Consider the following 21,019-nt stretch of genomic DNA (forward strand, 5'->3'; position numbering starts at 1 on the left):
TGTTTGTAATTTCAATTTCTTCAATACAAAAACAACTTAAATACAGGACCTCATAAATAATTCCTATGGAAGGCTACTTTTCCAAGGCTTACAAATAACAGTACTTTTATATTTGTCTGACTTAAACAACTTTCAAGAAATGGATAATGAGGGCGCCTGGGTGGCTCAGCTGGTTAAGCGACTGCCTTCGGCTCAGGTCATGATCCCGGAGTCCCAGGATCGAGTCCCACATCGGGCTCCCTGCTCGGCAGGGAGTCTGCTTCTCCCTCTAACCCTACCCCCACTTGCGCTCTCTCTCTCTCTCAAATAAATAAATAAAATCTTAAAAAAAAAAGAAATGGATAATGAGAAAAGGACTTTTCAAATATATGTAGAGAGAGAGAGGTTAAGCATTTGAAAAGGAAGTAGGATACTCTGAAATAGAGAATTAAAGGACAAAAAAAACCCTACCTATTTAGAGAAATTTAAAAACATGCCTAGCAGAACATAGATGGTGAACCATGCCGTGTTGTACACGTGAAAGTGCTGTAATATTGTGTGTCAGGTATACGCAAGTGAAACAATTAAAACAACATAAAGTAAAAAGCAAAATGAAAAATAATAGAAGTGAGAGTAGGATATTAGACAAAGAACATAATATTAGAGAATCCCAATTCAAACATGAATAAATGTTCTGTTTGGCCTTTTCACCATCATATCATTTTCTTCAATACTTTCTCTGTAATATATTTTATTAAGTATATATTTATACAGTTGTTTGTATTTTGTTTTTTTTTACTTAGCCATCGTAGTGACTGGAGTCCAGGAATAATAGCAGGCTTCTTTCAGAAGCTGTGTAGGTCATCGTCTGTAGATTTTCAGAAAAAAACCCCTTTCTGGTTCACTCAGGTGTCTGGATTTGTTCTTTAAAATAGGAAGGTTACAGGGCACCTGGGTGGCTCAGTGGGTTAAGCACCCGACTCTTGGTTTCAGCTCAGGTTGTGATCTCAGGGTCGTGAAATTGAGCCCCGCATGGGGCTCATGCTCAGCTCGGAGTCTGCTCTCTCCCTCAATAATAAATAAATAAAATCTTTAAGATAGGAAGGTTGCATAGGTGATAGACTCTGTCTTCTGTGTCTGTTACCTTACTCTGCATCATATGGCTATCCCATAAACCGTGAGTTGACTCACTGGTTGGTTGTTCATTTGGATCATTTCTTTAGTGACCAAGTCACTAAAGAAAATTGAAAACTTGTGAGAAATAGAAAAATTAGAAAGAAAGGGGTGTACAATTTAGAAAGTAGTGATTTAATTTGGAAATGATTATATGAGAAGTAAAAAGAAAAGGATCCAAGTTAGCTTAAAATGCAGTAGAGAAGGAATAAAATCTTGAAATGAGCGTACAGAAAATGGGAATGTGTGGGAAGTCTTAATGTTTTATTTACCTTGTCTAGGACGTACTGAATCACTGTAACAAAGCAATTAGCAAGATAATGGATTTCAACTTGGTTTAAGCTTTTTCTACCCTGAGGGCTTTTCTTTGTCTCTGTTTTTCAAAGATGTATCAGATGTAACTTGTTTGATGATGCCCCTTCAGAAACTTAGGGTTTATGTAAGTTTTTCATGTGATCATAAAACAATGTCCCGAAGGTGGAAAAAGAAAGGTAATGTTGTTTTTTTTGGGGGCGGGGGGGGGGCATTTTCCAGGCATAGCCCTTTTGTACCTGCAGCTGTATCGGGTCACGGGTGACCAGACCCACCTGCTCCGGTCCCTGGATTACGTCAAGAGAACACTTCGGAACCTGAATGGCCGCAGGGTCACTTTCCTCTGCGGAGACGCCGGACCCCTTGCTGTAGGAGCTGTGGTGTATCACAGACTCAGAAGCGACTGTGAGTCCCAGGAATGCATCACAAAGTGAGTTTTTCAAACTGGAAGTATTTTTTCTAAATTCTCAATTCAAGGTCTTACTGTAGAAAGACATTCAAAAAGGAAATTATTTTTTAATTCGTCTGCTGTTGCCAACGGATCTTTCCAAGAAGTGAAGGAGGTTTGTACGTTAACGCTGAGCGTAATGAGAAGATCATATGCCTCCTTTCTATCCAAGCTTGTGTCTGCCTTAATCTGGGGAGAGATAGACCTGTTTCTTCGTGTTACTTTACTCTTTTTCCTAAATAATTTCTGGTTGCCTTCACTGCATGAAAGTTAGCTTATATCTGTGCCTTAGATTCACTATCCTGAGTTATTTTTTAGGTTCATTTGTTTTGGAACGGTTAGAGAGTATAAAACTTTTATTGCACCTTTTGGTTTATATTCTTTTTCCAAGAGGTAGAAATCAGGGCCTACTCCCGTGGTCTGGTGGAGTGTCTGGCACACGCTAGTCAGTTGATGTTTGCTGAAAGATAAATGAGTCAAGCTAATTCCCAAACATTGACTACATTTTAGTACTATTTCTTTTAATTTCTTTTAAATTAAGTGTAATTTCAAAAAAAAAATTTAAAAATAAATTAAGTTTAATTTATTTTAAAATTTCTTTTAAATTTTAAATCATTTTCTTCTAATTCTTATTTCAAAATTGAGTATCGTCTCTTACAAGGTTTAGACTAGATATCAAGGTAGATATTCTGAACAGGAAGGTGTGTTGTTATTAATGTGCTATCTGAGGGAAATTAGTGTAGTGGAGAAGTTTTTATTGTTTGGGTTTTGTTTGTATTTCTTAGAATCAGTTTTGTTGTTTTTTTTTTTAAAGATTTTATTTATTTATTTGAGAGAGAGAGAATGAGAGACAGAGAGCAGGAGAGGGAGGAGAGTCAGAGGGAGAAGCAGACTCCCTGCTCAGCAGGGAGCCCGATGTGGGACTCGATCCCGGGACTCCAGGATCATGACCTGAGCCGAAGGCAGTCGCTTAACCAGCTGAGCCACCCAGGCGCCCTCTTAGAATCAGTTTTAAATTAAAAATAAGTAACAGGTTATTTCTAAACTGAGAGGGTTACTAACAGTTTCAGGAAGAGGAATTTCACACATTCTCCAGGAAAACAGAATTTTTCTTGTTGGGTAGACTTTTGCAGCTCCAGAGAACCATCGTGTGCCGAGATTCAGAGCTTCCCGATGAGCTGCTTTATGGTCGGGCAGGTTATCTGTATGCCTTACTCTACCTGAACACGGAGATTGGTCCAGGCACCGTGTGTGAGTCAGCCATTAAAGAGGTACTGTGGGCTTGCCGTCAGCCATGGGCGTCCTGTCATCTCTACCATCCCAACCTGTCTGTTAGCACAGGGCTACGTTAGGGGCTGGACTCTTCTTCTGGGTATGAGTAATTTCTTCAGGCATCTCATAAAAGCAATAAATAGCTCCTTTTTTTTCCTTTCTAGGAATGTTGTTTTTTTTTTTAATCTGTCCTCCTCTTAGGCCTATTAATTTACCTGTTTTTACTAGTACCAAACAACAGCAGCTTCAAAAAGGTAGAATCTTTATTTCTCTTTCCTAAAGCATCTGAACTGGTAGGCAGTCGCAGTGAATATGACTAAGGATCTGGGTTCTTCTCTTGCCTTCTCCCATATCCTAGGGGCGTGCCCTCATCTGCATCCCCAAAGCTAATCGAGCACCCCCAGGCTCAAGACAGAGGAGGAAGTAGAGGATAAGCAGCTCCTTTTTTTCCTTTTTCTTTTCTTTCTTTTTTTTTTTTTTAAGGCCACGATCCAGAAGTGGTCTACTTCACTTCTGCTCACATCCTACTTCCAGAACTTAGTCAAAGGACCGTGTCTTTCTGTAGCTGAGAGGCCAGACGCCCCGCCAAAACTTAGAGCACTGTTACCAAAAGTGTGGAAGGAGAAAGGATATGAGGGAACAATTGTGTCTTTGCTACATAGTCATTACAGATATGATATTCTTTTGATTTAACTAAAATCTGCATGCCACAAGAGACCTCATTTCATTAGCCTTTCATAAATAAGGCTAAATTCCTCCAGCCTTTCCTAGATGTACTGCCAGTCTTTTGGAGAAAACATTGCAGTTACAAGGGAACTAAGTAGTCTAGGATAGTTTTTATAGGAAGTTTTTCTAGATTCTAGTAAACTGTTCATACAGAGGACTTTAACGTCGTGGTTTGACTTCCTAATTTTTTCTTCTCTTCTGATTTCTCTCTGCCTGTATTTATTAATTTATAAGCTAAAGATAATGGTGGTGGCTACTGCCTGCTTCTAGATTTTTAGGTTAAGAAATCTATATAGAATTGTTAATGTTAATTTAGACGAAAACAGGATACACGTAATTCTTTAGGCCAACGCTGTCTCCTCCCTCCCGTAGGTAGTCAGCGCTCTCATCGAGTCAGGCAAGACTCTGTCGAGGGAAGAAAGGAAGGCCGAGCGCTGCCCACTGCTCTACCAGTGGCACAGGAAGCAGTATGTTGGAGCAGCTCACGGCATGGCCGGGATCTACTACATGCTAATGCAGGTAAGGAAGGGTACTCGGAAACCCTAATACAGTGCCTCCAGTATATACATACTCGGCCAGAGAGGAAATGGGGGCTGAAATTTTAGTGTAACCCAAGCAGGCTGAAATAAAATAAGGATCCTACATTGAATCGCAGGTACTTAAGCTCTGCTTCATGAACCCCAAGCACTGAACTGCTGAGAGCACTTTTTTTTTTTTAATGTGAGAGAGAGAGAGCAGAATGGGGAGGGGTAGGGTCAGAGGGAGAAGCAGGCTCCCCGCTGAGCAGGGAGCCCGATGCGAGACTCCATCCCGGGACTCCCGGATCATGACCTGAGCTGAAGGCAGATCCTTAACCAACCGAGCCACCCAGGCGCCCTAAGAGCACATTGTACATGCGGTTTTGTACTGGGTTAGGTGTCTAGTGGCCACATTTTCCTTCGGTCCATGTCCTTCTGCTCATTGGAGTCGTTACTCTTTGAATAGAGGGGAACCTTCAGGGAGCAGAAAGGGCCCCCAGAATCCCGACTGAGGCAGAGACTTCTTCCTATTCAGATACCCCCAACTTGCTTTCAGTTGTGTTCTAAACTTTCAACTAGTTTATTGTTGTGGTTCTGATCTGGTCTCTCAGTCATGCCTGACATCGCTTGAACTGAGTAGTCCCCGTTCTGTCAGGCAGGCAGAGACCGCCCCACCCAAATAGTGCTTCAGCCAGCTTCCGGCCTTATGGCCTGTGGTGCCCTTCCCTGCTGCGTACACAGCCTTTTTTTTTTTTTTTTTTCCCAATTAAGCCTTTCTTTATCGACCACACCCATAACAGAGTAGTAGTTAATGCTCAAAAATCACAAAGCTAGCAAGTCAAGGAGCATGGATTAGCATTTAGGTTAAAACTTCTTCACTAAAAGCTAAAAATTTTTACTTCAAATCCCTTTTTTAAACCTACTCTACCATTAAAGGAGATTCATATCTAAACGGGCCTAAAACCCCCTTTTCTGGTAATTAGTTGTCTTTGTTTATTGTTGTAGAAAGCGAAACATATGTATCCCAATTTGTGAATTTTCTTTATAGTTTTTTCTTTTATAGAATTTTCTTTATAGACACATGTTTTCAAGGTAACTAGAAGTCCATCTCTTTTTTTAAAATAGCACTATTATTCTGGAAAGTTGGTAGTTTGTCTCTGTTTTCTGTTTCCCCAAGAAAATGTTTTAACACCAGCTTTTGAAACTTGGCTTAGGGGAACATTAACCATATGAAAACCACACCAATAAGACGTAACTTTAAAGTTTAGATGTAGGTGTTGAGGTTAATTTTGTTAGATATCCGGGGTTTCCTTGAGAGAAACACAAGTCCCCAAGGTTGTGCCCTTTATCTGCCTTTAAAGTGAAAAACGTGCAACCATGAAACCCAACTTCCCTGATGAGACTAGGAGACCATCCGGAGGCCCAGACTACGAACAGGTAGACTGAGACTAGAGGGCAGAATGGCAAACGACCAGACAGGGTGGAGAAGAGCACACGCGAGCCCGCCGGAGCTGAACATGCCGGTACCGCGAAAGGGGAGCCCGGCCGGGTGCGCTCGGGGCAGGACATGTGGGCGCAGGAGGGCTGCCCTCGAAGCCTTCAGCCGGAGCGGCTGGATCTCCTTCGGGAGGGTCGCCCTGCCCCGTGACTGTTCCCCCCCTAACTGCTGCTGGAGACAAAAGGAGAGGGTCCGGAGGAGTTGAACCAAATCTTTCGGCTCCAGAAAGACAGCTGTAGAGGGTAGTTGAAGCGAAGCACAGAGCCGAACGCAGTGGGCCCGCCTCTAAGGCCACAGGGTGCTGGGCGCGCCCTCCCTGCCCCCACGGGCAGAATCGCGCCCCCCCCACCTTTGGTCTCACCGCTGACGTTCCAGGAGGGCGATTGACGTGGGGCTGTTGTTTGTTGTTGTTGTATGTTGGAGAAACAGCTCAGATAAAAGATTGACAGACGTAGGTATTTCAAAGCCCCCATTAAAAATGTGAGCTAGCTCTCTGTGATGGTTAATATTAGATATTAATTTGGCTAGGCCACAGCGCCCAGGTATGTGGTCACACATTTTTCTGGGTGTTTCTGTGAGGACATTTTGGGTGAGATTTACACTTAAATGGTGTTAGAAGGTGGGGGAGGGACAGGAAAGTCTCCCCCGACTGAGAAGACACTTCGAGACCAGAAAACGAAGCAGGCCACTCCATAGAGGTTACACAGAGTTTTATTCGGGGTACCTTACTGACGGGGGGGATCGGGCAGAGATTGATCTACAGCCGCTGCATAGTTATTCTCTGCAAAGTCCAGACCTTAGTCCCTAGATTTTATAGAGGGAGGGGACATGCAGAAGGGCATTGTAGTGAGATCAGAGCGTTCGCACACACCTCGGAGGGCTTGCAGGCACCTAATTGACAGCTACCCTTTAATGAGATCTTGTGGCCCCAGCTGTGCATCAGGAAGGGGCAAGACTATGTTATCTCTGACAGGTTCATGAGAGGCCAAAACAGGCCTCCCCCCCGATCCCTGCCTTGACCGGCATTTCTAAGGTATGTATGTCATTCTCCAAGGGGCCCGGAACACATAGCCACAAGAGAGGCCACTGAGCAAACATGAACAAGGTGGAGGGCCAAAGATGAATCATTATTGTCAGCACTCTTACAAATGCTTGGGCTTTTAGTAAAGCAGTTTCTCCTCCATAATGTGGCTGGGCCTCACTGAGTCAGTTAAAGGCCTGCCCTGAGCAAGAGGGAATTCTCCAGCAGATGGCCTTCAGACGTCATCTTCAACATCACAACAAGTTGAAATAAAACAAGGTCTGCCCAAGTCTTAAATAACCAGATAAGTGAATTAATTTGAATTTTATATGTTTCTCAGTATTCCAGGTAATTGATGCTTTGCCATATTAGCTATAGTACAAAGGCTTAAAAAAAAACACAGTCAAGTCAGAAAATGGGCAGAAGACATGAACAGACACTTCTCCAAAGAAGACATACAAATGGCTAACAGACACATGAAAAAATGTTCATCATCATTAGCCATCAGGGAAATTCAAATCAAAACCACATTGAGATACCACCTCACACCAGTTTGAATGGCAAAAATTGACAAGTCAAGAAACAACACATGTTGGAGTGGCTGTGGAGAAAGGGGAACCCTCTTACACTGTTGGTGGGAATGCAAGTTGGTACAGCCACTTTGGAAAACAGTATGGAGGTTCCTCAAAAAATTAAAAATAGATCTACCCTGTGACCCAGCAATTGCACTCCTGGGTATTTACCCCAAAGACACAGATGTAGTGAAAAGAAGGGCCCTGTGCACCCCAATGTTCATAGCAGCAATGTCCGCAATAGCCAAACTGTGGAAAGAGCCGAGATGTCCTTCAACAGATGAATGGATAAAGAAGATGTGGTCCATATATACAATGGAATATTACTCATCCATCAGAAAGGATGAATACCCAACTTTTACATCAACATGGACGGGACTGGAGGAGATTATGCTTGAAATAAGTCAAGCGGAGAAAGTCAATTATCATATGGTTTCACTTATCTGTGGAACATAAGGAATAGCATGGAGGACACTAGGAGAAGGAAGGGAAAAATGAGGGGGGGGAATCAGAGCAGGAGATGAACCATGAGAGACTATGGACTCTGAGAAACAAACTGAGGGTTCTAGAGGGGACTGGGGTGGGGGGATGGGTTAGCCGGTGATGGGTATTAAGGAGGGCACGTACTGCATGGATCACTGGGTGTTATATGCAAACAGTGAAGCGTGGAACACTACATCAAAAACTAATGATGTATGGTGACTAACATAATAAAATAAAATTTAAAAAAAAAACGTAAGGAAAACTAAATGTTTTGGGTTTTTTTCATTTGTTTAAAGCCAGCAGCAAAAGTGGACCAAGAAACCTTGACAGAAATGGTGAAACCTAGTATTGATTATGTGCGCCACAAAAGATTCCGATCTGGGAATTATCCGTCATCATTAAGCAATGAAACAGATCGCTTGGTCCACTGGTGCCATGGTGCGCCCGGTGTCATCCACATGCTTATGCAAGCTTACAAGGTCAGTACCTCCAGTTGATCACAAGCATTTAATGTTTAGAAATCCACTTTTCTCCACCAGGTTCTCATTTTGATTTTGGCCAGCACATTTGATGGCAAACTAAAAACCTTTTCGAATCAATGTTTTTACAAAATAAAATCTCCCTGTTTCACTTTATCACCCCTGTAGTTGGAGCTATAAGGGTATGTATGTGTATTTTAACAGGGATTATATTCATATGTAAAAAGGAAACCTGGGGGACAGCATAGTAATGATTTTTATTCTGCGTGTGAATATCCGAGAAGGCAGTAGGCATTATTATAACTAAACGCTTTTTTGTTTGACTTCACATCATTTTATGTTCTTGGTTGAATAAGTCTTTATTGTTGGATGATGATGCTTATTTGGGGCCCTTTAAGTTTGAGTTTAAAATTGTTATAAAATTACTCATAAGGGAGAAGTGTGATGTTCAAAGTTTTACACATATGGGGTATTATAGAAAAATAGGCAGTCCCTTTACTGAATAATTCTGGTAGTCTCAAGATAATATTTGGGCACAATATTAAGAATGCATTCGATTTTTCTCCTGGACTAAGGATTAATCTTGTAAGTTGAAAGCAAACAATGCTTCTTTTTTTTTTTTTTTTTTAGGTTGTCTTTAAATGTGTTTTCTCTTTCTTTAAGAAGAGAGAGAGAGAGAGAAAGCGAGCATGAGAGGGGGGAGGGTCAGAGAGAGAAGCAGACTCCCTGCTGAGCTGGGAGCCTGATGGGGGACTCGATGCTGGGACACCAGGATCATGACCTGAGCCGAAGGCAGTTACTTTAAACAGCTGAGCCACCCAGGCGCCCCATAAAGGCATTCTCTTACTATTTTATTAAATAGAAGTTGAAATTACAAACAGCTTACTGTATCCTATAACATTTAAGTTTTTTAACATTTTTTGGAAAAATAATTCGCGTTTAAAGAAAACAGTGTTTTCAAGCAAGTTTTTTAGAAGACTATACCACATTTGGTTTTATTTTTTAAATTTCTTATTTGAGGGCACCTGGGTGGCTCAGTCGGTTAAGCGTCAGCCTTTGGCTCAGGTCCTGATCCCGAAGTCCTGGGATTTGAGCCCCGCGTTGAGCTCCCTGCTGAGCAGGGAGTCTGCTTCTCCCTCTGCCTCTGCCCCTCCCCTCAGGCTCACTCTCTCTCTTAAATCAATAAATAAAATCTTAAAAAAAAAGTTTTTATTTGAATGCAGTTGACACACAATGTTGTATTAGTTTCAAATGTACAACATAGTGCTGCCCCAATTTACACATTATGCTGTGACCACGAGTGTAACCACCATCTGTCACCATCTGTCACCATGCAACACTACTACGGTATCATTAACTATATTCCTTATGCTCTGCCTTTTATTCCTGTGACTTATTCATTCCATAGCCTGTTATCTCCTACTCCCTTCACCCATTTTGCCCAACCCCCCCCAACAACCATCAGTTTGTTCTCTGTATTTACAGGTATGAGTCTGCTTTTTGTTTGTTTCTTCATTTTTCTGTTTTAGATTCCACATATGAATGAAATCTTACGGTATTTGCCTTTTTCAGTCTGACTTATTTCGCTTAGCATAATACCATCTTGGTCCACCCATGTTGTACCAAATGGCATGATCTCATCCTTTTTTATGGCCGAGTAATATATTACAAACACACACACACACACACACACCCCACATCTTATCCATTTGTCTGTCAATGCACATTCAGGTTGTTTCCATAGCTTAGCTATTATAAATAATGCTGCAATAAACAGAGGTGCATGTATCTTTTTGAATTAGTGTTTTTGTTTTCTTTGGGTAAATACCCAGTAGTCAAATTAATGGATCATATGTTATCTCTATTTTTAAATTTTTGAGGAACCTCCATACTGTTTTCCACAGTGGCTGAACCAATTTTCATTCCCATCAATAGTGTGCACGGGTTCCTTTTTTTCCACATCCTCTCCAACACTTGTGATTTCTTGTCTTTTTGATTTTAGCCATTCCAGCAGGTGTGAGATGATATCGCATTATGATTTTGATTTGTACTTCCCTGCTGACTAGTGCTGTTGAATATCTTTTCACTGTCTGTTAGCCATCTGTATGTCTTCTTTGCAAGAATGTCTATTCAGGTCCTCTGCCCATTTTTTAATTGGATTGTAAATAATGCTTCTTTTGTAATTTTATCTTTTTAATGCATCTTTATTTGTAATATTTGATGTTGGAGGTTGTTCTTCATGTATGAAAGTATATAACAGTAACCACATGATTGATTAGTGTTTTGGCAAAGTCTCTTAGTTTTGTAGAAATAGAATTAATGAAGCAGAATTCATATTTCTACCTAGAAATAACAAAAGAACTTATCCCGGAATCAATTTTATTTTCCCTTTGTGACTAACCATAATAATTTAGAAAAATTGTGGGGAATCTCATGATTTTGCCTAATTTTTCAGAATTTTTTAGTCCTCCTACAAGAGTAACACCTAAAATATTCAAATATAAAAGTCAGGTATGAGCATTTAAGAAAATAACTCAGAAAGTTATGATAAAAAGAAAAAGCATAGTGAAATATACTCTTTGGAAATCAAAAGAATTTAAGGATTCATCTTCTTTTTTTTTTTTTTTTTAATGTTTTATTTATTTATTTGAGAGAGAGAGAGCCCAAGAGGAGGTAGGGTCAGAGGGAGAAGCAGACTCCCCGGTGAGCAGGGAGCCCGATGTGGGACTCGATCCCGGGACTCCAGGATCGTGACCTGAGCCGAAGGCAGTCGCTTAACCGACTGAGCCACCCAGGCGCCCAAGGATTCATCTTCTTAACAATACCTCAGTCTTTATTTTTATTTTTATTTTTTTTTTTAAGATGTTATTTATTCATTTAAGAGAGAGAGAGCACGAGGAGGGGGAGGGGCAGAGGGAGAAGCAGACTCCCCGCCGAGCAGGGAACCCGAGGCGGGACTCGATCCCAGGACACTGCGATCATGACCTGAGCCGAAGGCAGTCGCTTCACCAACTGAGCCACCCAGGCGCCTAATACCTCAGTCTTTAAATAAAATAAAATTCTGTTCAAATCAGTGCCTCCCTTTTTTAGAGCCTTAGAATGATGTAACTTCAGTGACATCGAGATAAGTCTCTAATATTGTAATTGTCCAACCATGACGAGTATATTGTTGACAAACAAGGACCCTTCAATATTTAAAACAGATGTATGACTTTGAGAAAAAGTGAAAGCTTTTGTTTACCGGGCGCCTTTTTCTCTTTCACATTAAAGAGGGCAAGCAGTGCCGGTGGGCCCTCCTGGTGGCTGACGGTCTCGGCTTCTGAGGGTCCCGTCCAGCCCCCCGTCTCCCCCGCTCCCCGAGAGAGCGGTAAGCAGGTAATCGGGAGCCAGGACGTCCAATGGGGCCATCAGCCTAGGGAGATCCCTTTCTCCTAGCCCCGTTGGCTATCACGCCGTCTGTTTCTATGGCCGCTGGTCACACGGGGAGCACACAGAGCACCCATAGCAGAAGCCCTGCTCTCGGCACACCACAGATGCCTCCCAGCAGCTGCTGCCTATCCAGCTTTGGCTCAGAATATCATCGGAATGTCTGTCCCTGCCTTCTTCCGAAACAGCAAGTTCCCTCTTCTCTTAAGCATAGAGCAAAGACATTACGATCCCGTACTTAGTCACTAAAACTTAATTTTGTCCATTTACATCAAGATTCTCAAACATGAGGAAGGCGAGGAGTCAGAATCTTCGGGGGCAGAAGGCCTCAATGGTAACTTGAAAAGGCATATATGATAGAGTTTTACAATATATGAGTGAAGTGTGAGATTGGTGTTTGGCCAAGGCGGAGGGTGGGGTGGGCAGAGACAGGGTAGGGGGTGGGATGGAAATGCAAAGGTCGAGGGTCCATTTTCTCTCAAGTTATTGTTAACTCAAATTAAGAGCATCTGCATTCATTGAGGCTGTCTCAGAATTAGGAAGTGCTTGCATTTTATATAAGTTTTCAACATTTTCTCTTGCTGGCATGTGAACTCATATAAGTTCTTCAAGAATGCTGATGAAAGCATAAGGTTTTCAGGTGTTTGCAAAAAAAATATTAATATCCTTCACAAATAAAACTATAAATTGAGTTTAGTTTCACTTAATTTGTTTTCCCTTCCTAGAGATGCTCATCATGTGTGTTAGTTGGGTGGACTCTACTTTGTATGAACATACACTGTTAATTTAAAATTATATTGTATTCTAGATGATCCTTGAAAAATGTCAGGGTTTTAATAATATTCTGTGCTATATTAGGAATTATATTACTTGCAAATGATTTTCTAGCAGATTACATTTGTGGACCCTATAGCTGGAAGCTATTTTGCTGAGCAGTTCTTGATTATCTGACAGTAGACTACAAGCGATGGTAACCAGTTCTACCTTCTAACTACACACATGGGCCCTCCAGCATTAGCAGTATGTGGATTCAGCCACTGTAAACAGATGCTAACACTGGTCAAATGAAAATTGTATTTGGGAAGGTATTTACAAATATGCAGCCCAGGAAAACCATATAAGTCATACCAAAGTGATATCGATATAATCTTTTGATTCCTTAAAGTAGGAAACCACCACGCCTTATGCTCTCCGATGGTCAGCCATTGACCAGACATCAGAAAATGTTTTCATATAAACGGTGTTCCAAAAGCTCATTTGTAAGTTGATTATTTGAAACATGGAATATCTTGAAGGAGTGCATATCAGAATCAGCTGGAGAGATTCTTTCAAATTATACTTTCTTTCCTTCTTCCTCAAGGTGGTTGATACCTTCCTGAGTGTAAGCATCCCTTATATAAATCTACCACTTTATCAATTTTTTTTCCAGTTGTTTCTAGTTTTTTACTCTTATGAATAAGCTGCTATGAACATTCTTGTACAGGTCTTTTTGTAGACATGTGTTTTCATTCCTTTTGGGCCAGTACCTCGGAGTAAAATTGCTGGATCAGAAAGTAAGTGTAAGAAACTGCCAGACATCTTCACAAAGTAACAGCTGTCGTACCTTTTATATTCCATCAACAATGTAAGAGAGTTCACATCTTTGGCAACACGTGGTACTGAAAGGCTTTTTAATTATATTCTGGCGGATATTTCATTGTAGTTTCTAATGGATAGCAATTTTGCTTGTGTTCATGGCTCGTTTATGTATCTTGCTTTGTTGAACGTCTGTTCATTCCTTTTACCCACGTTGTTTTAATCTTTTATCTTTTTATTATTGAGTTGTAAGGATTCTTCCTATGTTCTGGTTACAAGTCTTTGTCAGATAGGTGTTTTGGAAATAATTTTTTTTTTTTTTTAAGATTTTTCATTTATTTGACAGAGAGAAACACAGTGAGAGAGGGAACACAAGCAGGGGGAGTGGGAGAGGGAGAAGCAGGCTTCCGGCGGAGCAGGGAGCCCGACGCAGAGCTCGACCCTGGAAATAATTTTGTAGTTGGCCTAATCATAATCCTTATGGTATCTTTTGAGGAATAGAGTTTTTAATTCTGATAAAGTCTGTGTTTTATCAAGTTTTTTATGGTAATTTCTTTCTGTATCTTGTCTAAGAAGTTGCTAACCAAAAAAATAAAACAGCCAGTTATTTTACCAGCAAAATGGGCTTATTCAAGAATGGCGGAGAATTACATTTTGGGATATGCAAGCTATGACAAAACCGTAGGCAAGTCCAACAAACAAAGGAGATGAACATTATTTTATGGAGAAGAAGGAGCGGGGGAGAGGTGGTTTTGAATGTCAGTCCATTGGAAAAAAGCAGGAGTTCAGGGTCATGCCAGTTTCTCATTGGCTGAGTTGCAGGGGTAGTCGAATTCTTGTAGGAGATGCGGTGAACCTTTTTTCCCCATTGGGGCTTATAACTGATGATTCTTTCCTGTTTCCTGTTCCCTCTTCTGTTGGGGTCTGTAATCGACAAGTCTTTCTGGAATTGAGTAGAGTGGCAGGCTTGCCCTTCTAACCTCCCAACTCCACTTTAGTGAGGTTTCCCTTCATTAATTGTCACAAAATTTTACTTACCCCAGGTTACAGATAATATTCTTCTCCAAGCTGCACGGATTTCGATTTAGAACTATGAGCTATCTCTAACTACATTTTATATATTACATGTATATTTTGTATATTAGGTTTGTATATGTGACGTAAGAAGAGAGATTCTTTTTTGTAAGCATCAGGATATCTGATTGTTCCTACATTGTTTCTTGGAAAGACTTTTCTTTTTCCCTATTTGATTGATTTGGTGTCATTAATACTCATAACAAGCCACTGACCTGAAGAACTAGTATCCTTTTAGAGTTGAGAAAACTGAGACATTGAGCCACTTATCCAAGGCCAGGCCACACAGTTACAAGGTGACAGAGCTGAGATTCGAACTCAGGCAGTCTGACCCCAGAGCGCACATCTCAGTTGCTTTCATGAGCTAAGAGTTTTGCTTCTGACCCTGGTGAATAGATTCTACATCAGGAATAGTGAGTGAAATGCAGATGTCTCTCTCTTTGCCTTTCTACCCTCTGCAGACACTGATGCACATAGTTCATCTTTTTTTTTTTTTTGAGATCACTGCTAATCAGTCACAGGTAGAGGAATCCTGTTTGCTCCCCCCCAAGGAGATCCTCTCTGAGGACCCTTTTGCCTCTTAATTCATTTACACTAGCATGGAATGGGCTAAGTGAGTGGAGATTACAGCAGATTCTGAGGGAAGGACTAGAGAAACAAAACAAATGAAACGTGAGGGGAAAGAGAAGAAAATTTAAAAGGGAATTTGAGGAGGCAAAAACAGACAGCCTCCTCCTGCCGGGCATTTGTCTTCGGCGAGCTCATCCGTCTCTTGACATAGAAACCACTCGGTGGAGACCGTGCCAGTGAGTCGTGCAGCCCAGGCACGTCTGCTCCGGGGACTGCAGGAAGCTCCATGCTGGTTTCCGTGTGGTGGATTATGACAGATCGCACCAGCCCTGCAGTGCCAGGCCATCCGGGTCTTACTGATAATGGGGCTCACCCGGGATACTGAGTATTCTTGACCTAGCTGACAGGATAATGTGGGACCGTCAGTCCCTCGGGTGACTTCACCAGGAGCCGTGTTAGTGCTGCAGGGCATATTGCTCTGGGAATTACAGAACGCTTCTTGGTTTCTGGTAGCTTCTGTTTTAATTTTTTAACTAAATTTTAGAACTGCTTTTGCAGAACCATGAACTGGGAGGACAAGGGGAAGAGATGGGTAGATTAAGATCGTGAGGTGCGGTACTGTGGTGTTGCTGGTGGTGGTCGTGTTTACCCCCAGAGGGGGTAAGGTTTCAGGTTTCGGGTTTCCTAAGGTGTCAATGACTAGCCAGAAAGGGAAACTGTTTTGCTAAGTCATCATCGAAAACATCTTTCTCACGCTGTTTTGCTTTTCACTGCCCAGGTCTTTAAGGAGGAGAAATACCTGAAAGATGCCATGGAGTGTAGTGATGTCATTTGGCAGCGGGGTTTGCTTCGGAAGGGCTACGGGATCTGCCACGGGACAGCCGGGAACGGCTATTCGTTCCTGTCTCTGTACCATCTCACGCAGGATAAAAAGTATCTCTACCGAGCCTGCAAAGTAAGGAGTCTTAATGGAGACAACTTGGGAGTACTCCAGAGCATGCACAAAATCCAAAACTACAGCTCCCCTCCTTCTCTTAACCGGTTTCTCCCAGCTCTGTGGTCTCCCCTGTTTCTCCTGGCCCAGCACTACCCCTTGCCCGGGAACCCTCTTCCTCGAGTGCTTGGTGAATTCATTGCAGTGTCTCATTTGCTGCCTTTTCACCGAGTGAAATCTCTGCTCTTAAATGTGTTTCCCCTTAGTTTGCAGAGTGGTGTCTAGAATATGGAGCACATGGGTGCCGCATCCCCGACAGACCCTACTCTCTCTTTGAAGGTAAGAGTGAGCAGAAAACGCTGGGTTTAAATATCTGGGTGAGTGAATTTGGGCCTTCTGTGTCTCTGCACTGGCTTGTTGCATTTGCTCTTCCTTGAGTAATAACTCCCCCACTGTAAAGCAGCTGTGAACAAAGTAGTTTATTGCTGAAAATTACGTCGAGTCTCTCTGCCTTACCTATTTCGTGCACCCGTGAGCGTGCTTCAAATATTTCTAAAGAATATATGCAGACAACATAGAATGTTTGCTACTCAGTAAAAGAAGAAATAATAAGGTTACTCCTCTGCATTTTGTCTGTAACATTGTGTATATAATACTGATCTATTCACAGGAAACTTGTTTAGTTATTTAAATATGTTTAATTATTTCAGATATATAAAGAAGGATGAATAATTGATATTAGTAACTTAAAACTATTAGTAGTTAGGAAAATAGGTAGTTGGAAAAAATAATAGCACACTGAAGAACGTTCTGAAAAACAAGCAAAGACAGGAAATGAGCAAACGCAGTAAGTCTGCTGCAAAGCACTATATATAGACTATAATCAGGAAAACAAAATAGAAACCCTACAAAGAGGACTCGTACATTTTTTGTATTTATATTGTGTGTGTGCCTGTGTGTGTGTGAATTAGATAATTTGTGATGTAAGCCACAGAAATCAAAGGGCAAAGGTTGAATGATACTAGGGTAAATTGGTGATAACTTTTGATTACTTTAGAGCTACATCTTATACTGATTCCAAAGTAAACTTCAGAAGGAATAAATGATTGAATAATTTTTTAAAAAATCAAACAATAGATGGGTGTTGAATTTTGTCAAATGCTTTTTTCTGCATCAGTTGATATGATCGTGTGGATTTTTTTTCTTCTTTATTAACATTGTGGATTACATTGGTTGATTTTCAAATATTAAGCCAGCCTTGCATCTCTGGGATAAACCTCACTTGGTCTTCTTATATATCGCTGAATTGTATTTGCTAATATTTTGTTGAGGATTTTTGCATCTATATTCATGCGGGATTTGGCCTAGAGTTTTCCCTTTTTGTACTATCTTTGCTTTTGGCATCAGAGTAATACCGACCTAATAAACGGTACTGAGAAGTATCCTTTGCTCTTCTGTTTTCTGGAACAGATAATGTATTAATTGGTGGAAGAATTGGTGTTCATTCTAACATAAATGTTTGGTAGAATTCTCCACTGAAACCTTGGAGTAGAGATTTGGGTGGGGACTAGTTAGTTCATAGGGCTGTTCAAGTTATCAGTTTCACATATGGTAAGTTTCAGTAGTTTGTATTTTTGAGACATTGTTCTGTTTCACCTAAGGTGTCAAGCTAATGTGTGTAAAGCTAATCCTCGTTTATTTCCCTTCTGATGTCTGAATTATCTGTAGTGATAGGCCCCGTTCTGCTTCTGCTCTTGGGTATATTTTTTAATCATATATTAGAAATATAAGCAGAAAATAGAGCACTTGCCATTATCTTTTGCCGATTAATATCCTTTTAATATTCAAAGCAATCATAATGAAAAAATAATCCTCAGAAAAAAATTTCAGTCTTTTACATCATAAAAATGCAGTGTATCTGCATTCGGTAGAACGGAGTTAATACCTGAACTCTCAATGGAGTGCATTCAGGTTTATAAATGGCAGCTCCAAAGCCCGAGTAGGTCAAGATCTTAGAATGTACAACTCCCTAAAGGCTGGGAAGTTAGATTCGTCTGTTCCCTTGGTGGGCTCTAGGTAGGTCCCTGTGGGGTGGGTGGAGAGTAGTTCTGGTGCCTTTGTGGAGGCGACTAGGCTGAAAGGGTCACTGACACGGTAACCCCTTCTGGAGCTTTCTCCTGCCCAAGTGCTCCGTCGAGGTGAATCTGCTGCTCTTCCCCACCAAAACAAGAAAACAAATGGACCACTCTAGGGTGTCGTGGGTCATCGTCTTTTTCTAATAGGTTCTGTTAAGTCAGTGTTTTTCAGATTTCTTAAGCTACTGGAACCCTTTCTTCAAACAAAAACTTACAGGGTTAGTCTGAGAACAACCAAAATGTAGGAAAACAGCTGATGACACACACAAAATGTGAATGAATTGCAAAATCATTGAGGGAAGAAGCCACACAGAACAGGCTATATATAGTGTGGGGTTCCATTCAAAGGACATTCTGAAACAGGTCAGACTACTCCGTGCTGGGCATGGCGGCAGGGGTCAGCCAGAGAGGGACACACAGGGGGCAGGCGATGGAAGTATTCCAAAATCTCTTGACAGGAATTTGGTTTACACGAGTGTGTGCATTTGTCAGACTCAGAGGAGTCCACTGAGGACTTGGGTGTTTGGGTGCATGTAAATTTTATGTCAAAAGAAAAGCTATAAACAAAAATCCAATAAGGGAGGAATTGTTCTGATTGAAAAGGGAGATAAGGGGCCCAGAGGCTGGAGCCAGCCAGCTGGCGGGCTTCCTCGCCCACCCTCCTGTAGGTCTCTTTAAAGCCTGATCTTGGTGCAGACTACAGTGATTTGCAGTGGGGATTTCGATGAAAACAAAGTTCATTTTATTTTTTTAAGATTTTATTTATTTATTTGAGAGAGAGAGCATGAGCAGGGGGGAGGGGCAGAGACAAACAGACTCCCCCCGCATCCCCCGCCCCTGAGCACAGAGCTTGACACGGGGCTCGATCCCAAGACCCTGAGATTATGATGTGAGCTGAAGTCAGATGCTTAACCGACTGAGCCAACCAGGCGCCCCGAAAACAAAGTTCATTTTAAAGTAGCATTCGTGTGTGTGTGTGTGTAATGGAATATTTATTCAACCATGAAAAAGAATGAAATCTTGTCATTTGCAACAACATAAATGGAGCTAGACAGTATTGTGCTAAGGCAAACTAAGTCAGAGAAGGACACCATATGATTTCACTCATATGTGGAATCTAAGAAACAAAACAAAGGGAAACAAAGAAAGACAAACGAAGAAACAGGCTCTTAACCTACAGAGAACAAACTGACGGTTGCCAGAGGGGAGGTGGGCGAGGGGCTGGGGGAAACAGGTGATGGGGATGAAGAGTACGCATGATGAGCACTGAGTAACGTAGAGAAGTGTTGAGTCATTAAATCGTACACCTAAAGCTAATACAGTGAAGAATTTGACAAACGCACACACTTGTGTAAATCAAACTCCTGTCAAGAGATATGGAACCGGCAGGCTTCCTCGCCCACCCTCCTGTAGGTCTCTTTAAAGCCCGACCTTGGTGCAGACTACCGTGCAGAACGCCGATATGGAAGAGAGAATTCCACCCTACTGGAATTAAACTTTTTAAAAAAGTTTTTAAAAATTAAAGTGGCATTCTTAAAATTCAAAGAAGATATAAAATGCAACCTTTTTGTTTGGACTAGGAATAAAGCGCTGAGAGAGGAAGTTTTATAGTTGAAGTAACACCATAGCAGCAACCCTAACTTTTTAGGTGGCCCTTCTATGAGATCATCTCAGAGTTGCAAGACACAAGATTAAAGCCCAGAACCCAATTAAAAAAAAAAAAAAAAGACAGGGAAGAAAACTGGTATCGTTATCTGCTGGGTGCTAATGTAAGGATTTCTTTCTGTTTTTTTGGTTTTGTTTTTGTTTTTTTATGAAGTCATTTGTGACGTCCTCAGCACCTTTCCCATCATCCCTGTAGCCCCTGGTACAGGCAGTGATCACAGGTCACTTTGTTTTGGACACTCCCCTAATGCCCTTGAATAAAAGGATGCACGTTGTACGTTGCAGGCATGGCTGGCGCGATTCACTTTCTCTCGGACATCTTGGCACCGGAGACATCCCAGTTTCCAGCATTTGAACTTGCTCCTTCGCAGAGGAACAAAAAGATGTAAAGAGACTACTAAGACACCTGTTTGGACCAAAAGCCAGGTTGCTTAGTGCCTGACACAGAACCAACTGTGAATCCGGAAGAAGGCAAAAAAAAAAAAAAGAAGCAAACACCTTCACGGGCCCCCTTTGTTGCAAAGGCCCTCAAGTTAGAGCATGAATGACAGAAACCATCCCGTCAGCGTTTTGTAACAGTGTTCCCCTCACTGGTGTGAAATACGAATTCTTCACCTCCAGCCCTCTGTAGCATTTGCATGTTCCTTGGTGTTCGTTGTCTAGAGGTGTAAGTTGTTCCAAACAGAAAGCCCTTCCCTTCCCATGAGCCCGGAGCTGAGCGCACGCGAGGGCACGGCGGCAGCCACTTCTCTGTGTATAAGATTTAAGGGAGGTGTCTCCTGTGTTGACAGGGAATAGTCAGGCGGTGTCTCTCTCATATACCAGAAAGCGTCTCTAAGGTGGTATCCTCGTGATACTTTGTCAGCACTCTCTGTGAGTACCTTTCGGACAAGCACGAGGGAAAGACCATTCCAAAGACCAAAAAGAAAGAAGATAAGAGGGGGGGTTTTGCTGGAATGGTTGGGGGTGGGGGGTGGGGGTTGAGCCTTTGCACCAGGTCGCCGAACGCTCCGCTCCCTCTTTGTGTTTTGTGTTCACCCTTGGTGTTTTTAAGAAGCCAGAGGGCATGCGTCGCAGCTCTACTGGGGCGCCCTGTTCTCAGCTGAAGTTCTGGGCACCTGTGTGGAGTTCCAGAGGCTCCTGTCAGCCCCAGGCCAAA

The 21,019-nt window shown here is 41.9% G+C and overlaps 1 protein-coding gene across 2 annotated transcripts in view; it reads left to right on the forward strand.

Moving 5' to 3' along the window:
• The window catches only part of LANCL2 (LanC like 2), a 52,184-nt gene extending 31,381 nt beyond the window's left edge, over positions 1–20,803 (forward strand). The window contains exons 3-9 of one of the 2 annotated variants that reach the window (XM_021703685.2): positions 1,687–1,894; positions 3,036–3,183; positions 4,283–4,429; positions 8,299–8,481; positions 15,905–16,081; positions 16,327–16,399; positions 20,146–20,803. In XM_021703685.2, the coding sequence (XP_021559360.1) occupies positions 1,687–1,894; positions 3,036–3,183; positions 4,283–4,429; positions 8,299–8,481; positions 15,905–16,081; positions 16,327–16,399; positions 20,146–20,249 (1,040 nt within the window). In that variant the 3' untranslated portion in view covers positions 20,250–20,803. Of the gene's footprint in view, positions 1–1,686; positions 1,895–3,035; positions 3,184–4,282; positions 4,430–8,298; positions 8,482–15,904; positions 16,400–20,145 lie in introns of both variants that reach the window. The other variant, XR_002481116.2, reaches the window with a different exon arrangement.
• Positions 20,804–21,019: the final 216 nt, after the last annotated feature.

Source organism: Neomonachus schauinslandi, chromosome 12 (assembly GCF_002201575.2).
Source record: "Neomonachus schauinslandi chromosome 12, ASM220157v2, whole genome shotgun sequence".
Classification (NCBI taxonomy): domain Eukaryota; kingdom Metazoa; phylum Chordata; class Mammalia; order Carnivora; family Phocidae; genus Neomonachus; species Neomonachus schauinslandi.